The sequence below is a fragment of the Mercenaria mercenaria genome, chromosome 14 (genome assembly GCF_021730395.1).
Source record: "Mercenaria mercenaria strain notata chromosome 14, MADL_Memer_1, whole genome shotgun sequence".
Lineage (NCBI taxonomy): Eukaryota > Metazoa > Mollusca > Bivalvia > Venerida > Veneridae > Mercenaria > Mercenaria mercenaria.
In genome coordinates this window covers 3,790,132-3,813,334 of record NC_069374.1, presented here as the reverse complement: position 1 = coordinate 3,813,334, position 23,203 = coordinate 3,790,132, and the positions used below count along the sequence as shown (strand labels likewise).

The following is a 23,203-nucleotide window of genomic DNA, read 5'->3' as shown; positions in this document are numbered from 1 at the left end:
TTTATAACTACAACGAAATGGATAATAATTTCATTGCCGAAATGGATAACATCTATTCCTGGGCAGCCGACGATCGGCCGCGCGACGTCTCGGTAATTTATATGATGCGTACCTGTAACTAACAAACTTATTACTGAAATGGATAATAATTTATAACTACAACAAAATGGAGAATAATTTCATTGACGAAATGGATCATATTTATTTCTGGATTGCCGACGACCGGCCGCGCAAATCCCCAGTAATATATCATGCGTACCTGTAACTAACACACTTATTACTGAAGTGGATAATAATTTATAAGTACAACGAAATGGAAAATAATTTCGCGAGAATTTGATTGTTTACCGTAATTTCTAAACGTGTAAGAATTTGGTCAAACTTATCACTTTCCTCAAACCTTTCTGTAGCCTTTCTTCGTCACGTTCATCCATGATTAATATGGCGACCCGCCTGTGAAGTTGCACACGGACAAGATGAAATATATTTATGTTCAATTCCTGCATCACTGCTGAAATGATATGTTTGAAAGTTTCAAAGTTGAAGGACCAGATGCGAATATGACCACAAATAATTGATTTTTTTATCTTGAATTATGACCATCTCTTAATTTCACCAGAAAAGAAATCCATTCCTAATACACTTTTTGAAGGAATCTATTCAAAGTTGCTCAGATAAACAACCTAGTCTGAATACAATTTGCTTCAAACTTATAGTCAAATACCATTCATGTGAAGATGTTCTGTACAAAACATTTGCTATTTAGAGCATGGCACAGTATGTCGGGATATCCATATTCATAGCATCCGTTTCCTATGGACACAATAGTAGATTATTATATGTTAAGAAGAATATACCCACAAGGTTCAGTAACAAGACTGGTATCTGAAGTGTCTGTTTATGATGAAAGATTTAAATGCTCGACTAATAATTGATACACATGTCAAGTGTTCGAACGTAAGCACATAAAAACATGTCGCAATTTTTAATATTCTAAGTTCAAAGTTTAAACAAAAATGTATTCTGGATCAGATAGTCATCAGTACATGATATTGTAGTGACTTATCACACTTAAAGGCGAAAAATTAACAGGTAAGTACATACATTGTAAAAAGCAATTTAAACTATGAAATTAACTCATTAGAGTTTTATTTCTCTAAATGAGAATAGATTCAATCGAAAATTTACAATCAATTCCCATTAACTACAGCAAAGGCTTTTTAGTGAGAATTGTGATTTAATCTTGAATGCATTTTTGTACTGATGTGCATATTAAAAATAATCTTGATTTAGAAAGTAACTTTGAAACTAAAAAAATGGAGTCTTGCAAAACTTAACACAATAATATTATGCAATTGAAAAAAAATAGATTAGCCAGGAAAAACTTTTGTTGATTAATATCTGCTTTGATATTCTGTTTTTAAACATACGTAATTTTATATCTTTAGATAGAATGACAAGTACCTGCTAAAGAAAAGTTAAAGTGCAAGAATTATCTTATAAATTTATCTTATCCAATAATCATGTCTTCTACCCTTTTGTACTACTCTTTTCACATTTTATCAATACAATAAAAAATTACATCTGCCAGAAAAAAAACACGTAATAAACTTTCTAATATCACAAGATTGCTACATTGTATAAGAGGCTATAACTGATTAAACTTCCTTTTTAGCTCACCTGACCCAAAGGCTCAGGGTGAGCTATTGTGATCGCCCGCCGTCCGTCCGTCGTCCGTCCACACTTTCCTATAAACAACATTTTCTAAACCGTTAGGCCAATTTTGATGAAACTTCACAGAGGTTTCTTGGATTGTCTTCTTTAAAAATTGTTATAAGAATTGAATTCCATATAGAAGCCTGGTTACCATGGCAACCGGAAGGAAAAACTTACCTTGTGACCCAAAGTAATTAGCACTTATTTGACTGTACCCTTGACCTACTGACCTACTTGTTTGTTTGTTTTTTTTTTAAGATGCAGCCTTGAAATTTGGATGACATGTATAGTTTTGTATGCCGATCTTTAAACAGACTTTCACTGACCATCATTGTGGCCTACTGACCTTCTGTCTTGTTTTCTTAGCTACAGCAAAAGGATTTAGACCACCTGTAATACCCCAATCACACATACGGCGCGGATAACTACGTCTTGCCACGGATATAAACAAAGTAATCCGTATCGATCCGTACCGGAGCCGTATGGACTGATACAGAGTGATACGGATTACTGCTTCAAGGTACGGTTCAGGTATGATCGATACGGATTACTACGTTTCTATCCGTGGCTAGACTGTGGTATAATATTTTGTTTACAGATTTCAAAAGTAATCTTGCATAATCTTTCTATATTCACTGATAGTATTCCTTTTATGTCTTAGAATGTACACTTTTCTCCTATTGGCTCTGTTTTTTGTGTTAGTCCTAATTCTTCAAGTAGTACATTTTTCTCTAATAAGTACTTTTTTCTCCTATTTGTCCTGTTTTCTCTTATCAGTACTGTTTTCTCCTATTAGCCCTGTTTTCTCCTTTTAGCCCTATTTTCCTATTAGAACTTTTTTCTTGTATTAGCCCTGTTTTCTCGTATTTATTCTTTTCTCCTATTAGCTCTGTTTTCTATTAGTCCTGATTTCTCCTTTTAGTCCTGTTTGCTGCTATTTGTCCTGTTTCTCCTATTAATGCTGTTTGCTCGTATAAGCTCTTTTCTCCTATTAGCCCTGTTTTGTCGTTTAAGTCTGGTTTTCTTATATTAGTCCTGTTTTGTCCTTTTTATCCTGTTTTCTCGAATCAGCATTTTTCTTCTATTAGCCCTGTTTCTCGTATTAGCACTGTTTTCTCGTGTCAGCCCTGTTTTCTCGTATTAACTCTTTTCTGCTACTAGCCCCGTTTTCTCGTATTGGCCCTGCTTTCTCGTAATAGCCCTGTTTTCTCGTATTAGCTCTTTTTTACTTTCTTCCTTGTTTTTTTTCGTATTAGTCCTGTTTTCTCATATTAGACCTTTTTTTTTCTCTTTTAAACCCTGTTTTCTTCTGTTTAATGGTCCTAGTTTCTCAGAGTACTGTTTTCTCCTATGAACCCTGTTTTCTCCTATTAGCTCTTTTCTCCTATTAGCCCTGTTTTCTCGTATTAGCCCTTTTTATGTATTAACCATGTTTTCTCGTATTAACTCTTTTCTCTTATTATCCCTGTTTTCTTTTATTAGCCTTGTTTCCTTGTATAGGTACTGTTTTCTTCTAGTAGTTCTGTTTACTATTATTTGCCCTGTTTTCTCCTATTAGTACTGTTTTTCTCGTATTAGCTTTTTGTTTTGCTCATATTTGTCATGTTTTCTCGTATTAGCCCTGTTTTATAGTATTAGCTCTGTTTTCTCATATCAGCTCTTTTCTCCTAGCGGGCCTGTTTTCTCGTATTAGTCCTGTTTTCTCCAATTAGTCCTGTTTTCTCCTATTAGCCCTGTTTTCTTTTATCAGCCCTGTTTTCTCGTATAAGTCCTGTATTCTCCTATTAGTCCTGTTTTCTCCTATTAGCCCTGTTTTCTCGTATAAGTCCTGTTTTCTCGTATTAGCCCTGTTCTCTCGAATTAGCTCATTTCTCGTATTAGCCCTGTTTTTTCTGGCATTAGCTACGTTTTCTCGTATTAGTTCTTTTCTCCTATTGGTCTTGTTTTCTCGTATTAGCCATGTTTTCTCGTATTAACCCTTTTCTCCTATTTTCTCCAAATAGGTGTACAAGGTATATATGACCTTTGATAAGTCTTAAAGGAATCACCGACCAGTCTTTTATTATTATGATATAAAGTGAAACTCATGTTTTGTCAAACAATATATCGTGAAATATCAAACAGGTTTGTTTTACATATTAACTTACGGGTCATTTGTATTTCAGCCGACTCAATGCTTGCAATATTTAGAACGGCTAGGCAAGTTTTGATAAATTTTTAAGTCACAGAAATATGGAATATGACATAAATCGAGAATCTATGTCGGTTATGAGGAAAACAAGGAAACGAAAAAATATTCAGAATGGTGGCACGTCTGAAGCGACTGCACTAAAACGTTCAAAAGTGGAACAAAGAATATACAAAAGTCGAGAGAATACAGGTAATGTATATGCTGTATTAAAACTTTACCTGTCAATTTTATCCTTACCATTTATTATAAATATGGTATTTACGATTTTACTGAGACTGCTACAAATAAACGATATTATGCAACGTGTTCCAGATTTATTGGAAACTAAACAATTATTCTGTCCGATAACTTTCCTAAATTGCTGTGGTTTATTTTTATTTTAACGACGAATATTGCAGAACCGTCCATGAAGGTAATATCACCGAGAAAGAAAACCACGACACATAAAAAAATTGACTGTGGAGCAGAGACAGGTACAGTAAATGAACCATACAATTAAATCATTATTTAACACGTAGTAAAATGTTGCAAAAAATAAGAATTTAAGAAATTTATCTCTACTTTATCATACTTATTATCAATTGAGTGTGGCACCGTAATAATGTCTTCTTAATATTAATGGTAAATTTTGTGATTTTTATACAAAAGTGACCCCTGACCTCCAATACTGGGTTTGACCTTGCCTTATTTTCTCTTCCATGACATCGTATGACATATATACAGTAAAATGAACAACGATCAGTTACTAAAATGACAAAACAAGTACTTTTAAACAATAAAAAAATATTACAAACAGGTGATATTATTGCAACATTTTACTCACTTTTTGACCTTTGACCTTTAAAATTATGGTTGACCTTGAATGTTTTGAAATAATGTCTCGCCTACTTTTTATACATTAAAATGAACTGATATTGTTGATTAATATCGACAAAATATCATCAACAAGAAAAAAATGTTAAAGAGTTATTTTTTCATTCTTTTACTTGAAAATGACCTTTGACCCTTAATATCACATTTGAACTTGTCTGATTTTAGACGATATCTTTATTACTGACATTGTAGGACATATATACGTTAAAATAAATCACGAGCAATTACAAATAATGATCCTAAATAGCTGTTATATTTCAAACAGGAAACTATTCATGCAATTTTTCACACAAATTTGACCTTTGATATAAGCTTTACCCTTGGCAGTTTTGGGGTTACCTTTGCACTGCTGACTTTGCCTGACATACAGACATTAAAACAAATTAACTTCAATGACTAACAATGTGAATACATATTAAAAACGTAAGAAAAAGTAAATGTAACATTTTTCATATTTTTGCATGAAAATGAACTTTGACCTTTAATTATCAGGGCTGACCTTGACGTTTTGCAATAACATTTGTATTTCTGACTTTGACTGATATATACACATTACATATATAAAGCTGAGTGACTTATGATAACAAACTAATTTTTTGGATATAAAAATAAATTTAAAATGTGCCATTTTTTGTGGTTTGTACATTTTGACCTGTTACCTTAAATATCAAGTTTGCCCTTCATTCCTTTTACTGACAATCATATAGCCACTGTAATTAAACAGTGAAAAAACTGGTAGATGTAAACTTTAGCCTACCCCCTAAATTTTTACAAGTGAGTTTTACCTCCCCTATTACAAACATAAGTGAACAAAATATAGATAGGCATGGCTTTGACACTTAAGAAATGGGTTTTCATGGAGGATATGAAATATTGTTTCCAAAAATGTATAAACTTCTTTTGGCCTCAATTGTTGCAATAAAAGTCCGTGAGCTCTCGGACCATTTGTAAATTGTTGTCGTTTCTGTACCGGATTTACTACACAGTCTCTTCAATGCTACAAGCAAACTAGTAAAAATATCAATCTCACTGTGATGAACAACAACGTGCAGTAGATTTACAAAAGGTGGCACCAATTTGGTCACTTAAAACATCCACAAAGGCTGAGATATATTTATTTCGAAATTGTTACTAACCCTAGGAATAGAAGGTGTTTTCGCACTGGAATAAAAAGGCATCTGATTTAAAGGGACTAACCCAGACATTTAAGACGGAAAATACTTTCAAAAATCCAATTAAAAGTTGTACTCCGAAATGACTAGTGGTACAAACGTTTTGACGTTGGACTTTAACAAAGATATTCTGATAAATAATCTAAAATATTGTCCCCGCCCGCTGAGCTAAATAGGGAAAGCGCAGATCTACGGATCGCGTGGTCGTGAGGTCGATCATCGGGAGAGGCGTATGTCTTCCGGAACGATTTGGTATCATCCTCCACGGCTGATTCATGTGGGGAAGTTGGCAACTACTTGCGGATATCAGGTTTGTACTGGTACAGAATTTATGAACACTGACTGGGTTAGCTGTCCGACGTTGCATATTTGAAATACTGCTGAAAAACGGCGTTTAAACCTTAACAAATGAAATACTGAGAAGAAGGTAGTAAACTGTTGCAACGTTTTTATAATAATGCAAAAAAATTACATTCTTCTTGCATTTTTACCAATACCCATCTCCATCCACTATCATTTTTCAGTATCATATATACATTCTACATTTTTAGCGACGAACATTAAACTGTCAATTGCTGTAACCTCACCGAGAAAGAAAACCATGAAATATAAAAAAGATGAATGTGGAACAGAGACAGGTATAGTAGATGAGGCAAAACATTAGATCATTATTCAACACGTAATAAAATGTTGTCAAAAGTATAAATTTAAGAGATTTATCTTTACTTTATCTTTATCATTCTTATTACTAATTGATTCATAGGTATAATTTTGATATTTCTACAGAGCTTTCTATAACTTTTGTAAATTGTTGTAGTGTCTGTAACCGGATGTACTACACAGTCTTTTCACTATTTCAAAATGTCAATTTCACTGTGGTGAACAACAACATAAAGTAGATATGCAAAGGTGGCAGCAATTTGATCACTTAATACATTTACTTATACAATGTCTAAGATTTAATATCGAAATTGTTACTACGCAAAGGAATGAAATTCGTTCAGTCAAAGAATTGTCAGTTTGTATAGTACTGATAAAATATGATTTGAAAGTATTTATTTTCTAAAATGTACATCACTTTTTATTGATAGCGGAGCAATTTTAAGCATTTAACAGTTTCCTATTTTACTGATCTGATCTGTATAAAAAGCAAACAATCACTAATGTAATCATCAGCTTATCATCAGCTTATTATCCAGTGCGTCACTGTATCGTTGTTTGTAGATACAATGGATGTGCAAAGCGTTTTACCGTCATGCAGCATTTTCAATCAACCTTTCTCAGAAGCATCTATGACAGAAACCTTAGCCAGACAGAAAACCCTGGAACTTGAAAAAGGTGAAACTCGAACAGAAGCAGGTAAGTTAAATAAGTAAAAAGCTGAAGTATTATTTGTATATGTAAGACGCGCCTTTCAAGTATGCGACAGTTGTTATTAAACATTAATTTCTTTGCTTGAAAGAAACTAAACATGCAAATCATTTTGGTTGACTCTAATCACACAATGTTAAATATGTTGACCGTTTCTTATTTGTATGTGCAAGCGGCAGTATCCATTTGTATAAAATAGAAGTTTTATGAAATATAGCGAGCTCTTTGGAAATATCATAAATATGGTAATTGTAACGAGTATGATGTAAAGTAAAGCTAAATCATTTTAATTGTAAGTCTGCTACGTACGGTGTTCCGTTTGGACAATCGTGACTTTTTATTAATTCTTAAACCGCGATGCACGATGGTACGATGATAAAAACACGATGGCGTGATGGCACGATGATAAAACAACGATGGTACGATGGTGAAAACGCGATGGCACGATGATGAAATCGCGACTGTACGCGATGGTGAAATGTCGATGTAATATCGCGTTTTCATCGTCGTACCATCGCGTTTTCACCATCGTGCCATCGTGCCACCGCGTTTTCATCATCGTACTATCGTGCCATCGCGTTTTCATCATCGTACCATTGCGTTTTTACCATCGTGCCATCGCGTTATCATCATCGTACCATCGCGTTTTCACTATCGTGCCATCGCGTTATCACCATCGTACCATCGCGTTTTCACAGTCGTATCATCGCGGTTTCACCATCGTACCATCGCGTTTTCACCATCGTACCATCGCCTTCCGGTTAGAAATGCGTAGTTCCTTGAATTTTTGTCAACAATAGATGAATATATCTCAATGTATTTTGTGAGAAGAAATTTACCATTTAGATTCTTTTGTTTTGCAAAATGTTTTTCAAACTGTTCTGTGTTCAACTCATTAAAACTGTGTAAAATCTTTAAGGCCACGTCCTTTGTATTTTATGGTATGCATGAAAGTAAATAAAAAGCTGGGTGTAATAGTTATTCTTGTTAGGATGTAGAAGGTAAAAAGTGCAATGTGAAAATGAGATTTATCAAGCCTGTATTACTGACACATATACTGTACCACTGCGCATGACCACCGGAAGGCGATGATACGATGGTGATAATGCGATGGTACGATGGTGATAACGCGATGGTACGATGGTGAAAACGCGATGGTACGATGGTGATAACGCGATGGCACGATGGTGATAACGCGATGGTACGATAATGATAACACGATAGTACGATGATGAAAACACGATGGCACGATGGTGAAAACGCGATGGTACGATGATGAAAACGCGATGATACGATGGTGAAAACGCGATGGTACAATGATGAAAACGCGATATTACATCGACATTTCACCATCGTACCATCGCATCATCGAGATTTCATCATCGTGCCATCGCGTTTTCACCACCGTACCATCGTTGTTTCATCATCGTGCCATCGCACCATCGCCTTTTCGTCATCGTACCATCGTACATCCTGGTTTAGATTCAATAAAAAGTCACGATTGTCCAAACGGAACACCGTAACTACGCGTCTTACATATACAAATAATACTTCAGCTTTTTACTTATTTAATTCACCTGCTTCTGTGATTAATGTGATTAAGGAACGTAGCATTTTGAATATTAATCCTTGTTCCAGTTTCCCCATAACAACCCCTTTTCTCCTTTTTATATTCTGCATAATATCAAAATGTACTTGTTGGGTATTTGAAGCAACCCGTCTATAATATTTTTCCGTAACAGCTTTTTTATTGTGGGCCTACTTTGAAAATGCACGGCTCTGGGTCATAGATTGTGGTGCTCTGAGATTCCGAGAGATCTGCCCTTACGTATTATCCTTTTTAAGACATATTTATGCTGTGATTTCCTTCTTCATTTTATATATTGCTGCCTATAACCGACACTGTACTATTTGCATGGCCACAAGATTTATGGTTATAAGATTTTTGCTATCAAAGTTCGGAATTGCATTATTCTGTTCATATCTAATATTTTTTGCTCGATTGATAATAGTAGATTAGGCAAAGTTTATAGCAGAAGCAATTAATTTCCAATTTTATTTTACCTTTAGAAAACATGGGGCAAAGCATATCATGGCTTTTGATGATTGTTGAAGATTTTGGCGTATTTTTAATGGGCCAGGTGTTTTATTTTCTAAACAAATGCAGATAATAGCAAATTTGTTTACACATTACAAATACATGAAATATTTATTAACAATTTGATATCATATTATACCAGCTTTATATAATTATATCAGTACATCATATATAAAAGTTCAATTTTCAAGGAATAATAGCAGTAGACTTCTGAGGGTTTTTTTTGTTTGTTTTCTTTTTCAATTACTGCAAGCGCTTTCAATTGTACATATCTTCAGGCAGTTTACATTTTGAAATAATAAAATGACGTAACGTCATAACAAACAATTACGGGAAACGTCGTAAACAGACGTTGCGGCAAACGTAAAAAAAACTGTATTATACATCTCAAGAATTAGTGTGTACATGCACAAAACGTATTAGAAAAAAAATACTGTACCAAAGTATCAAAAAGCGGAAATAATAAGTGTTGTTAAAACATATATATGCTCGATATATAAGTTATGGAATAACATTAAGATATTGAATTAAAAGTAATGGCAGCTTAAAAATCAATTATGGACACTGTAAAAAGAAAGAATTACTGAAATAACCCATATATATATACCGGTATATATATATATATATATATATATATATATATATATACAGGAAATTAAGATATTAATTTCCGGTTTCATGATTTCTATGAAATATAGTTCTTCCTCTTCTCTGAAACTGTCACTGTCTGTCAGAGTCTTGTATAGAAGGAATATATTAAACCTTCCACCAGAGCATTGATGGATTATGTTTATTCACTTTCAGAATACGTAATTCATCGTTATTAGTTTGTTGTCTGTGTAGTGTCATTCGTCGGCACAGTTCATTCTTTGTTTGACCGATGTAAAATTGTTGGCAATTCGCGCAGATAATAGAATAAATAACTTTTTTTTTTGAAATACAATTCATACTCTGTTTAACAGTAAACGTTTTACCAATTAAAAATTGAACTGAGTCTCCTACTAGCAAATCTGAACACGTCTTACATATGCTTCTGTTACACTTAGTTATAGTCGCGATATTTCCACCATATCAAATTTCGATTTCGATAGAAATTCAATGTGTTTTACGTTTTTAGGTTGCCTTTTACTATTTATTATTCTTTTCTTTATTCGTTTCTGTTGCAATACACTTTTCATCCTGTCACTGTTCTGTAGCATTGCTTCGCATGCTTGTATTGCTGGTGAAATGTTCTTATTACGTGGGTTATAAATTGTTACAAATGGAATGACATTATAATCTGATGTTTGATTTTCGCGATCATTCGTTGCGATAGGTCCTTTGATTTCGCCTTTGATATTCCGTGCCTAATAATTTCTTCCGGATAGTTTTGTTTCAGTAATTGTAACTTTAATTCTGAAAGTCGTCTTTCTTGCAACTGATAATCTTTCACAATAGTGACTATTCTTGAAGCTAAGTTAAACGGTATATTAATTTATATCACGTGAAAATGTATTTTCTTTCCAGATAATAAAGATTTGTTCGGAGAGGAGAGGAAAGAATGCAAACATTTAGATGGGGAATCCCATATTGGTTCTGATAGCCCACAGATAAGCTTAGCGAGTATAAAAGAACATCAACTTGAGACAGAAAATGAAACAAAAGGTAGGGAAAGGTACAACGGGTATAGATAACCCGGAAATAGAACCTACGATCTATTTTGACCTATATATACATTTTCAGAAAACTGCATTCAAATGTCTTAACCTGAAAACAAAATCATGTACGTGTTATCCTGTCTGTTGAATATTTCCTTAATGAAAGGTCGTAACTGATCAGTCCTAGTACTATCCTCTTAATACCAAGCAACAAGCCAGAAGGCTTCTATATACGTCTAGTAGGTCTTTGGAATGACACGGCCGGGAATCAAACCCACGACCATCCGCACTCGAAGCGGGCGTTCTTACACTAGGCTACCGAGGCAATTGGTTTGAGAAATAACTACTAATAAAAATTTGGAATTGACCACTTGCGAACATAAAGATAAAATATTTTGTGCTATTGAATAATATATTGTCGGTTTATGGTCCTTTTGTATCGTTTATTAATGTGTATGTGGCTATTCAGAGTGCGAGTCACAAAATCTCCTTAACGGCTGCTGGAATTTCAATTAAGCGTGTTAATTTATTAGTTGTTGCTGGGATATTTATATATAGTCAAACACATTTGTAAAGATCATTCATGAGAAATGGAAGGTGGTGGTCTTCGTGGACAGGTGGTCTCACAAGACAGGTAAAGTAATCATCTCCGATCAAACGGGAAAGGAAAATAGTTGCCTTTGTAAGCAGGTGTTACGACGTTTATTGGGAGGTTATCTATAGCACAGGTTTGACAGTGCATGTTTAAGAGTAGAAGTTACATATGATCCGATCATATCTGATGTCTCAACCATGATTCAGGAATGGGAGATGATGATCACTTGTTTAGGCATAAATATATTTTAATATAAATTAACAAATAACAAAAAAATTGGTTACTCGGGATAAGGCCGTGACTTTACAGTAAAATCTAAAATGAAAAGTATGGCATATCGTGAATGCATAGAATAATATGATAAAATAAAGTAAAAATACGAAAAACAGACCTCCAAGGAAGCAACATTTAAACGCGAAAACTTAGAAACCTCTGCTAATTAACTCAGAATATACAAGACATATTAGAAAATGGAGGATTCTAGCTAATCGCGCTATAGAGAAAACAGGAAAAGATGCTCACATAGATCACTAGGGAATAAGATGATAACCATTTATATGATTATACATATGTAGTAAATACATTTAGCACGAATTTCTGTTAAATGACAAAAATACAAAGCAAGCTAGGAAAGTCCTCCAAGTCATTAAAGTGGCTTAAAGAAAGTTTGTAACTCTAGCCTGGTATCATTCCTCTACTTAGAATTTTGGCGTATTGGGCACCCGTCATCTGTCTTCATAATGTAAAAAGCTATAGTGTCGTAATTTGACGGTATCACAAAAACCCAAACTAAAACATGGGATAATCATCTCAGGAGATTTATATTAAACAAGACTGAGTTACATATAGAGCAAAGAAACATCCATAATATAATTATTTCATTTAATACTGTATAATTCTGTTTTTAAGACGACTATTCCTATTGGAATGATTGCATACAAAGCAAAGATGCGGAGCAAATTCGACATTTGCTTCGAAAAGGCAGCCTTCCAAATCGAAAAATGTTGCAATATGCTTATAACGTATTCAGGAAGAAAAATATAGGATTATTGAAAGAGATATGTCTAAAAATAGAAGAACATATAACAAGCAAAGATGAAAATATTGTCAGTATAAATGCTTGTCACAAGGCCGATAGAGAAGAACAGATCGTATTTGTCGTTCTCACTAAAGGTAAGGACCATTTGTTAAACACTGAATACCCTTTCCTGTTGATTCGACGTGACGATTACGATGGGGATAAAGTAATTGATCGGGAACTTCAAGAAGAACTCTCATTTGATGGTGACGAATATTTAGAGTTAACTGACTGTCTGCGAAAGAATTCTCCTGATTTGATGGAAAAGCACAGCAATCTAGCACATACGTCTATCAGTCATTTTAAATCAAGCAAAGATGGGCTAAACAAAACATCATGCGTAGTATTCTACGTGTTTGCGAAAGGATATATTCCTATTGGTGAAGAACTTTTGCCCTTATATTTGAAATCACAAGCAAAGTTGTTTCCAACAGACGTCAGAGAGGGTCAGTTTGCAGTTGCCAGTGGTGGGCCTGACGAAATGCACACGGACTTGAAGATAGGATGTCGGATTGAATCTTATACATCACCTGATGGAGGAACAATAGGAGCATTTATCAAACATCCAGAACATGGTCTGTGTGCGATAACATGTTCACATGTTCTGTTAGATATTGACAGATTTCAAAAGCTTTATGCCAGACAAATAACAATGGATGCGGTGACTGGAGAACAGTGCTTCCAGGCAAAACAACCCGACATATGCGGAAATATTGTCGATGTGAAATTATTCGGTACAAACGAAAGGAATTATGGCATGGATATTGCATTTGTCAAAGTTGATGAGAATCGTAAACCGAAGACGAATAATTTTCCAGATATTCTTCGAAAAGACTTGACAGAAATACCAACTAAATATTTACAATACTTAGGTAAGTATCCAGATGTTTTATTTTGCAAGTGTGTTGAAGGTGGTTGTAAAAAGCTTCATTAAAATCTATATTTCTACCCGCGAACAATTGATGGAAAATATAAAAAAAACTTGCCTTTTAAATAAGTCAAGCAAAAATTAAGCATATGATCCCATCTCTTATGTGCTAAAGTTGCCTATTTTACTCTGAAGTTAAAGAAATAAATTCTGCATTTTAGAAAACAATTAATTGAAATTTTATCTTCTATAAAACATATACTTTGTAGTGGCATAGCTCCAAGTGTAGTAATTTTGCGTGATAAACGTATCCTGTAGTAAACAATACAGTGTCACGTAGCATCAGTAGAAGCTATTTGTATAAATGAAACATTCTGCATTTGTTTTTTCAGAGTTTGAGGACAATGTTCATTCTTGCTTAGTTGTCGTACATTTAGTGCTTGCAGTATAAGTATTTATGATTTGATACCATAGTCAGCGTCTCTTCTGTCATTAAAGATATTGATCAAAGTCAAGTGGGTCCTAAGAAAAACTGTTTACGTATTGCATTATATCATACGGGACATAAATGATATGATATATGATATGATAAAATACTAACGATGCAGTGGTACCTGTGATGAAAATACGCGATAGTTGAGCGTTTCAGTTTTAGGGAGAGTCCAAATGAATACTCTTATCGTTGTACGATGTTTCATTGTCCTCCGTATTTTGCAGTCATTCATTAATTAGATATAAATGATAAACACTGTAAGGTACTTTAACGAAGATTCTTGCATAAAAACTACTTTTTTCACTGGATCCGCCCATGTATAAACGGGAGAAAAATCGTGTGCAAACAAGGCAATTCACGTGCTGTTAATACATGATTTTTATTTTTGAAATGCTTTGCCGGGGATGTATGTATGTATTTCTGCGCAGACTGATATTTGGCATCTGCATCTTGTTTCTTCCATAATAACCTCTTCTTGTAGCATTATAGATACAATGTAATCCATAGTATGTTTAGCTGTGTCAGTTTCCAACCCCAAACGTACTGCCCCCATCAATGTACGCACTAGCTTCTCTTAGAGTTCACTCCCTTTACAAAGCGTCTGTTCAGTTATTGTAAATAACTGTGAATAAATAAGTATCGCGTGTAATTTGTGCTATTGCCCGTTTTTAGGTATTATATTAATGATTTTTGTTAGTATCAGTCGGTTTGTTTTTACCTGATTGTTCGCAGAATTCATATAATAAACCTCGAAAGCTAGTCACTAGCTTCGTACTCATCCGTACTCTGTTTGTTCGTACTCAAAATAATTCGAATGTAAAGTTGTTATTCTTAAAATAATTGCGTTCCTGTTTATGAAATTTTTAAGTTATATGCAAAATTCTGTGTAATGTAACGTTTGTAATAACTAAAAATAAAAATAAGATGCTCAAAAACCTTCAAATCACGCTTTTAGTAGTGTTGTTGTTATGTGTGCCCCGGTTATGGATATTTAAAACATGTTTACCGTTTCCAAGAACAACAAGAATGGTAAATAAAAAATGTACCGGAATCGTCAAGTCATCACATATGAAAACAATGCATTTAGTCGTCGTGTAATGTTTTATGCAAGAATAGCGACAATACACGTTTGTTTTGTGTATTAACGCCTGCAGAAGCCCTTGGGATATGTTTGTGACCTCGACCTTCGGTCTCGGTCACAAACAATCCCGCGGGCTTCTGCAGACGTTAATACACAAAAAAAAACGTGTATTATCCCTACAATAATCCATCAAAAATGTGACTAAAGCATTTTCATAATGGCGAATGAGCATTTGTTACGCTTCGTAATAAAGCTATCAATGTTTTGTGTATTTTGTATCTCTTCAATATTTATTCTCCATGTGCAATATACATGCCCTTGGTAACAAGCAAGCAGGGCAAAATCATCTAAACTGAATTATACAAACTGGTACAATTTGTATAAAAACTTCATATTTCCAGAGAATCTTTTATCGACATTCCAATACAAATCCACTGCTGTCAAGCAACGCTCCGATGTTGCGATCAGAGATAGACTTGTAGTTAAATACGGCTTCAAGACAAAACTTACTTTAGGGAAATGTGCTATTGCCGGAGTTTCTGCTAGACTAGAATTCGACGCCCACGGCTTTACCAATCAAACAATACCAAGACCAGTTTCGAAGCGAGGCAAATTTGTCATAGCGGATCAGATAGAAATACGGGACATTGGTGTGGACTTCTCTGCACCAGGTGATTCTGGGGCGATGGTGTTCATCAAAGATGAAAAAACTGAGCTCTCTGCCCTTGGTATCCTTACTGGTCGTAATGATAAAGCTAAAATAACTTACATAACTCCTATCTGGAACATTTTAGAGGAGATTGAAATGCCGTTGCCATACTCTCTTGCTATAAACAATCCAGTGAGTGAGGTTCTTGATCGCCTTGAAGGTTCGGTCGATGATCTCAAGAAGCATTTAAACGCCTAAGGCACAAAGAAGGTATTCAAATAGTTCCCATAATAGAGCTTTCTAGTTTTGAGTCTTAAGAATTTTTCATTTCACATTATTAAAATTACTTTTGTTATACACTTTAACTTACAAATAGATAACAATACTGCGATTTATGTGTAAATCAGGTTTCATTTATTCGTGCTGTATAGTTTGTGGGCGAAAAAATTGCTGAAATAATATCTAAGGTGTCATTCCAAATCCCAAGAAATGACTATAATGAACGTTAAAAACGTTTACTAGTGGGGACTTTCTTTGTAGCTTAAAATTATTCATATTGTCTTGAAATGTTCACATACATAAAGTCAAAGAGTCTCGAAAGTTCAAATCACTTTTATACAAAGTTTGCCATTAAAGAGCCTCTGTTTTAACCACAATTACATACCTCATCTTTTGTTAGACAGAGGTCTATATTTTTGTGAAAGACCTCATTGAACAAAAGAATTCTTGTGCAGAGGTCTAGTTCTTCTGACCCAGGCCTGATTACGGTAAAAAGTGACGAAATAGCATCTATTAAACACATAAATATGTTTTAATAATATGCTTTTTATGGTGATTTTATCAAGATGGCTTATGATTACCTAATAAAATAGTCAGTGGGGGTGACTAAGTGGATGAGCTAGGTGGAGAGAGGGTACAACCTTGCATGTTGATAAATATTCACGAAACGTTTAAGGTTAGAAATAAATAGAAATTATGAGGTGGGGAGGGGGAAAGGTGTAACCATGGCGGTGGGTTGACCGGGTACACAACTTCACATGCCGATAATAAATGCCTATGAAAAAAAGATGAAAGAAGTGTAATGAAATTCTACTAATTAGTTAGTTTGTAATGTACAAATATGTGGAATTTTAATTAGTTAAAGTGCAATAACTCTGAAGTTATTAAAATATGTTATGAACAAGAAATTGCCAAATGTATAGTATCCTATATAGTTAACACTAGTACCTACTTAGGGCCATGACTCTGATATTACTTTGGCCGTCTGATTGAAACCTGACGGGCCCCATTTCCCTATAGTGGTGACATGTATAATATGAAGTTTTATTTAAATATTCTAAACCACTTCCTAGATATGGCTCCGGACGGACAGATTTGTGTGAACTTTGTCAAATTTTATCAAGTGTTTTCATGAATGCTTTCAGTAAAACGTATTTAAAACAGTTTTGACAATGTCTTTTGGTGTGTGCATAATTTTCTTTACAAAAATGAAAGTATTTTCACTTTTATGAGGTTTCATGTTGTCTGTCGATATCGAAGTACTGTTTTGCTAGGCAGACGACTGATATCCAGCATAGACCTTTCAGGTAATATTTCATAGGTAACATACCTTCCCGGCCTTACATGTACAATTTTTCCAGTACCCATACTTATATTAACTAAAGTACGAGAGCGATTATCTCGTCATAACTTTACGAATAAACGTAATTTACTAAAAGTAACATTAATTCTTTACATGTATGTATTCTGTGTCAGGAAAACCTTTCTGTCTTTCCTGGTCAGAATCGTAACCTCTTCACATTTTGAAAAGAAATGGCGATAATAAGATATCGACCTCGTACATAGGCCTTTTTCTGTAGGAAAGACCTGCGCACGGGCTTCTTGTGAACACGCTCGAGGTGTTTCGAGAAGCCCGTGTGCATGTCTTTCCTACAGAAAAAGGCCGATGTACGAGGTCGATAGCCGACTAACATACCGTCATTTCTTTTCAAAATGCCCAGCGGTTACGATTCTGACGAAATTTTATCGCAGACATTAGATCTACACAATGAACTTGAAAACATAAAGATTTACCTGACACAGAAAACATACAGGATAGGAAATAATGCTACGTTTATTCGTAGAACTTATGGCGTGATAATTATTCTCGTACTTTAGTTTAAATTGATGTACGAAGTGGTAATAGTGTACATGTAAGGCAAGGAATGCATGTTACCCAATCAAATATTGTCTGACAGTTTTATGCAGTATAGTAATCGCTTGCCTTCCAAAACAGTATTTCGATATCTGTAGACAATTTGAAGCATGTCAGTAAGACAGCCAGTGCTGTTGTCCCAGAAGCAGGAATATTACCCTAAATGTAAAAATATCTACTAGTATAGCCTGAATTTTCAATCCAGTATCTGCTTTAGTTTTGGAGATAGTACCTTGCATGCAAAACTTTAACCAGAAGATTTTTATGTTCAAAAGAGGCCTAAATTTTGCCAAAATGCATGTCAGAGTTATAGGACTTTATGCAATCAACTAGTTTTATAATCTTGAAGACGCATGTGAAGTTTCGATTTAATATCTGCATTTGATTGGCAGATAATAACTTGCATGCAAAACTTTAACCAGAATTTTCTAAGTTCAAAAGAGGGCATAATTTGCCAAAAAATTCATGTCAGAGTTATGAGACTTGACTCAGTGGGGTTGGTAATTGACCTAGAAAATGAAAAATAAATTGCAAAGCTATATGCCTTTTAATGATAGCCATAAGTACTTGCACGCAAAACTTTTAGCAAAATGGACGCAATTTTGCTAAAATGCAAGTCAAAGTTATGGGACTTGATGCTATCACCTAGTTTTATAACCTCGAAGACACATGTGAAGTTTCAGTTCAATATCTGCATTAGTTTTGATAGCCATATGTACTTGCATGCAAAACGTTGACTAAGGTGTGACCCCGACGCCGGACTGAGTAGAATGGCTAGACTTTTCTTTGAATAGTCGAGCTAAAATTACTTCCATTTTTGTAGAGCAAACTATGCACATTTTGGTCACAAAAACCAAAAGACATTGCCAAAACTGTTTAAAAAAAACGTTTTACTGGAGACGTTCATGAAGAAACTTTATATAATTTGATTATGGTTCTGAGTATATCTAGAAAACTATATAAAAGAATGACTTGATATTTCACGCAGTTAAAATGTGCAGTGACATTTTTTTAAAGATATATCCCTAAATGTTTACAAATTGTATGGAGCATTACTAGATGTTCATAATTATAAAGGACATAGTGGACAAGACCGGAACCACCCCTTGCCTAAATTTTGTATTTCTTAATATTCAGTTTTCCATTATTTTTTTCAAATGAAAATAATATTTTGAGTGAAATATGCTGTAAAATGGTGAATTGGAAAACATTTTTGTCTGCCTCAGTGGTAGAGCGGTTATTCTCTGTATCTCCACTTATTATTTTGAATCCATATTCATATTTGTTCCTCTAATCTATTACGGCTTTATGTGGAAATTGGAATTCTTTTCTAATTTTAATCGTGCATATAGTTGTCGCAACTTGACCGCGATGGTTGACCTTAGGCTGATTATTCATATCGATTATTTCATTGTAGAAATCAAGGGTGCTTAGGGTAGCCGTGTACATTTATATGGATTCGTTTGTAATCAGTCCAGTATCAAAGTATATATATTGACAATACTTGCATTTGATCAGTTAAAACTTTCCAATACACTAATTTATATTTACACAAATTTAGTTTTCCTTTTTCTCGTGCAGCTCGTGTTTTACGTACACTCCTTTTCAATAATAGGTTGTGCCTTATTATGTATTATAATGCAAAGGGCAACCATTGGGGTCAAGTTGCGTCCACTATACATGTAAAATACATTTACTAACAAGAAAGGTTGATAGAATAATGCACGTTTTTCATGAAAATCCGGGGTTTTTTTTCACCCAGACTATTTTATTACCGCTTAATATGCTATTTCGTCATTTTTTCACGTGCTCAGGTCTGGGTCAGAACAGCCAGACCTCTGCACGAGACTTCATTCGTTCAAATAGGTCTTTCAGAAAAATATAGGCCCTTCTCTACCAAAGGAAGACGTATGTAAACATCGAATGCATTATCAGTTCACTAAACATTATCCGAATTTAGAAATTGATTGTGCGAATTACAAGCACAATACGCTCGGAAATGGAACACCGGTTGGTTGAATAGTTTTATGAACAATTTACATAGCTCGTCACACATACTTTTTTTTTCAGAAAGCAAAGACGTCAATGTTTTACAGCTCGTCACACAGTCTGTTTTTAGCCTGAGCAATGCTCAGGTGAGTTCTTGTGATCGCTCGTTGTCCGGTGTCTTTCGTCTGTCTGTCTGTCAACATTTAGCTTGTGTATGCGATAGAGGCTGTATTTTACAACTGATCTTCATGAAACTTTGTCAGAACAATAACCTTGATGAATTCTAGGCCAAGTTTGAAAATTGGTTATCTGGGATTAAAAACTAGTCACCAGGTCAAATCAAAGAAAACCCTTGTGTTTGCGATAGAGGCTATATTTGTTAAGAGATTTTCGTGAATTTTGGTCAGAATGATTATCTTGATAAAATCTAGGTCAAGTTTGAAAATGGGTTATCTAGAGTCGAAAACTAGGTCACTAGGTCAAATTAAAAAAAAACATTGTGTATGCGATAGAGGCTGTATTTTTCAATTGATCTTCAAGAATTTTTGTCTTGAATGATTACCTTGATAAATTCTAGGTAAGTTCTCAATATGAGTTATCTTGGGTCAAATATTAGGTAACTAGGTCAAATAAAATAAAAACATTATTTATGCAATAGGGGCTGCAATTTGCACTGGATCTTCATGAAATTTGATCATAATGTTTGTCTTGATGATATCTAGGTCAAATTTGAATATGACTTATCTAGGATAAAAAACTAGGTCACCCGGTCAAATCAAAGAAAAACCTTGTGTACGCATTAGGGGCTACATTTTATAATGGATATTCATAAAATTTAGTTAGAATAATTGCCTTGATGAAATCTATGTCAAGTTAGAATATGGGTAATCTGTGGTCAAAACCTAGATCACTAGGTCAAATCAAAGAAAAACCTTGTGTATGCGATAGAGATTGTATTTTTCAATTGATCTACATGAAATGTGGTCAGAATGAATTCATTGATATGTTAAGGTCAGGTTTGAATATGGGTCATCTTGGGTCAAAAGGGTTGCTAGGACAATTCAAAGAAAATCGTTTTTAATTTGATAGAGGCTGTTATTATCAATTGAGTTTCATGAAATTTGGTTAGAATGATTGCCTTGATAAAATCTAGGTCAAATTTAAATGAAGGTCATCTTGGCTTAAAAACTAGGTCACTAGGTCAAATTGAAGAAAATACTTGTTTACACTTAAGAGACCACATTTTTGATCCAATCCTAATGAAAATTGGTCAAAATATTTGTTTCCATAAAATCACCAGGTAAAACATGTTTTCACTGTTATGGTGTATTTGTCAAGTGAGCGACCAAGGGCCGTCTTGGCCCTCTTGTTAAGAAAACAACGTTAGAGTTCTTGACGGTACAAGTATAGTAGGCAGCAACATCTTCCACAGTGTCACTTACTGTTTTGCCTGCATGTTTTTCGTTTGATGCTGAATATATTTAATACCATCACGTTTTTCATTTGATGCTGAATATATTTTATACCATCACGTTTTTCCTTTGATGCTGAATATGTTTTATACCATCACGTTTTTCCTTTGATGCTGAATATGTTTTATACCATCACGTTTTTCCTTTGATGCTGAATATATTTTATACCATCACGTTTTTCCTTTGATACTGAATATATTTTATACCATCCAGTTTTTCCTTTGATGCTGAATATATTTTATACCATCACGTTTTTCCTTTGATGCTTTATACCATCACGTTTTTCCTTTCATGCTTTATACCATCACGTTTTTCCTTTCATGCTGAATATATTTTATACCATCACGTTTTTCCTTTGACGCTGATTATATTCTACACCATCACGTTTTTCCTTTGATGCTTTATACCATCACGTTTTTCCTTTGATGCTGAATATATTTTATACCATCACGTTTTTTCCTTTGATGCTGAATATATTTTATACCATCACGTTTTTCCTTTGATGCTGAATATATTTTATACCATCACGTTTTTCCTTTGATGCTGAATATATTTTATACCATGACGTTTTTCCTTTGATGCTTTATACCATCACGTTTTCTTTTGATGCTGAATATATTTTATACCATTACGTTTTTCCTTTGATGCTGAATATATTTTATACCATCACGTTTTTTCTTTGATGCTTTATACCATCACGTTTTTCCTTTGATGCTGAATATATTTTATACCATCACGTTTTTCCTTTGATGCTGAATATATTTTATACCATCACGTTTTTCCTTTGATGCTGAATATATTTAATACCATCACGTTTTTCCTTTGATAATACCACCACGTTTTTCCTTTGATAATACCACCACGTTTTTCCTTTGATGCTGAATATATTTTATACCTGCATGTTTTTCCTTTGATGCTGAATATATTTTATACCTGCACGTTTTTCCTTTGATGCTGAATATATTTTTTACCTGCATGTTTTTCCTTTAGACGTTGAACTTTATAATTTTATACCTGCACACAAGGATTTTACTAACTTTTATTATTTATACAGAGAGAGAGAGAGGGGGAGAGAGAGAGAGAGAGAGAGAGAGAGAGAGAGAGACGTTTAATGTTCGTTTGAATATGAACGTTGAATTCGTCTCAAGAAACGAAATCGTCTATATTGCAACAAGGTAGACATTGAATACAAATACCATTTTGTTTTATATGTAGATGTTACGCTTATATATTTATATGAAAAAGAAATATTAAAAAATATATATATACTCAAAGTATAAATTATTCTGTCATCCATAAATGAACAAGTTTATACATCTCCTAAATTCAAAAATAATTAAATACCAAAGCCGAAATTATTCAGTTATCAAGATATGTTAAGAAGCTCTTACTATGAGAAATACACTTTTAACTGTCGAACGGAAATATGTTTTGTTAATTATCATCATGTTTTCTATTGCATTTGTAATTATATTCAAATTTCAATGACTAAATATAACAGTTCATTATGTCCTATTTATTGTCATGTTCTCATTATATTTGTAATTGTTTAAATAAATGTTTTGTAGACGATGTACTTTATTAAGTATTGATATAGTATCTGTTCCATTTTATTCTCAAAAGTGTTGTTTAAAACATTTTTTTATTAGCTAAACTGCCACGTAGTGACATGGTGAGCTTTTGTGATCGCCCTTCGTCAGTCCACAATTCTGCACGATAGTGGTTT

The 23,203-nt window shown here is 34.0% G+C and overlaps 1 protein-coding gene across 2 annotated transcripts; it reads left to right on the top strand.

Annotated features, from left to right (window-relative positions):
* The first annotated feature begins 3,794 nt into the window (after positions 1-3,794).
* LOC123554735 (uncharacterized) lies at positions 3,795-22,044 on the top strand. 2 transcript variants are annotated; one of them, XM_053522850.1, is made up of 8 exons: positions 3,795-4,096; positions 4,306-4,380; positions 6,504-6,590; positions 7,177-7,290; positions 10,928-11,065; positions 12,563-13,603; positions 15,575-16,092; positions 20,087-22,044. In XM_053522850.1, the coding sequence occupies exons 1-7, from the start codon at positions 3,949-3,951 to the stop codon at positions 16,078-16,080; spliced, it is 2,109 nt and encodes a 702-aa protein (XP_053378825.1). In that variant the 5' UTR covers positions 3,795-3,948; the 3' UTR covers positions 16,081-16,092; positions 20,087-22,044. The 2 variants fall into 2 exon arrangements, with proteins under 2 accessions (XP_053378825.1, XP_053378824.1); XM_053522849.1 differs by having other exon boundaries at positions 7,177-7,311.
* The last annotated feature ends 1,159 nt before the right edge of the window (positions 22,045-23,203 follow it).

Excerpts from the sequence above, each read along its gene's own strand:
- LOC123554735 (XM_053522849.1), top strand. The coding sequence starts at position 3,949 with ATGGAATATGACATAAATCGAGAATCTATGTCGGTTATGAGGAAAACA. Across the intron at positions 4,381-6,503 it reads TGACTGTGGAGCAGAGACAG|CGACGAACATTAAACTGTCA; the intron begins GTACAGTAAATG and ends CTACATTTTTAG. Across the intron at positions 11,066-12,562 it reads GACAGAAAATGAAACAAAAG|ACGACTATTCCTATTGGAAT; the intron begins GTAGGGAAAGGT and ends TCTGTTTTTAAG.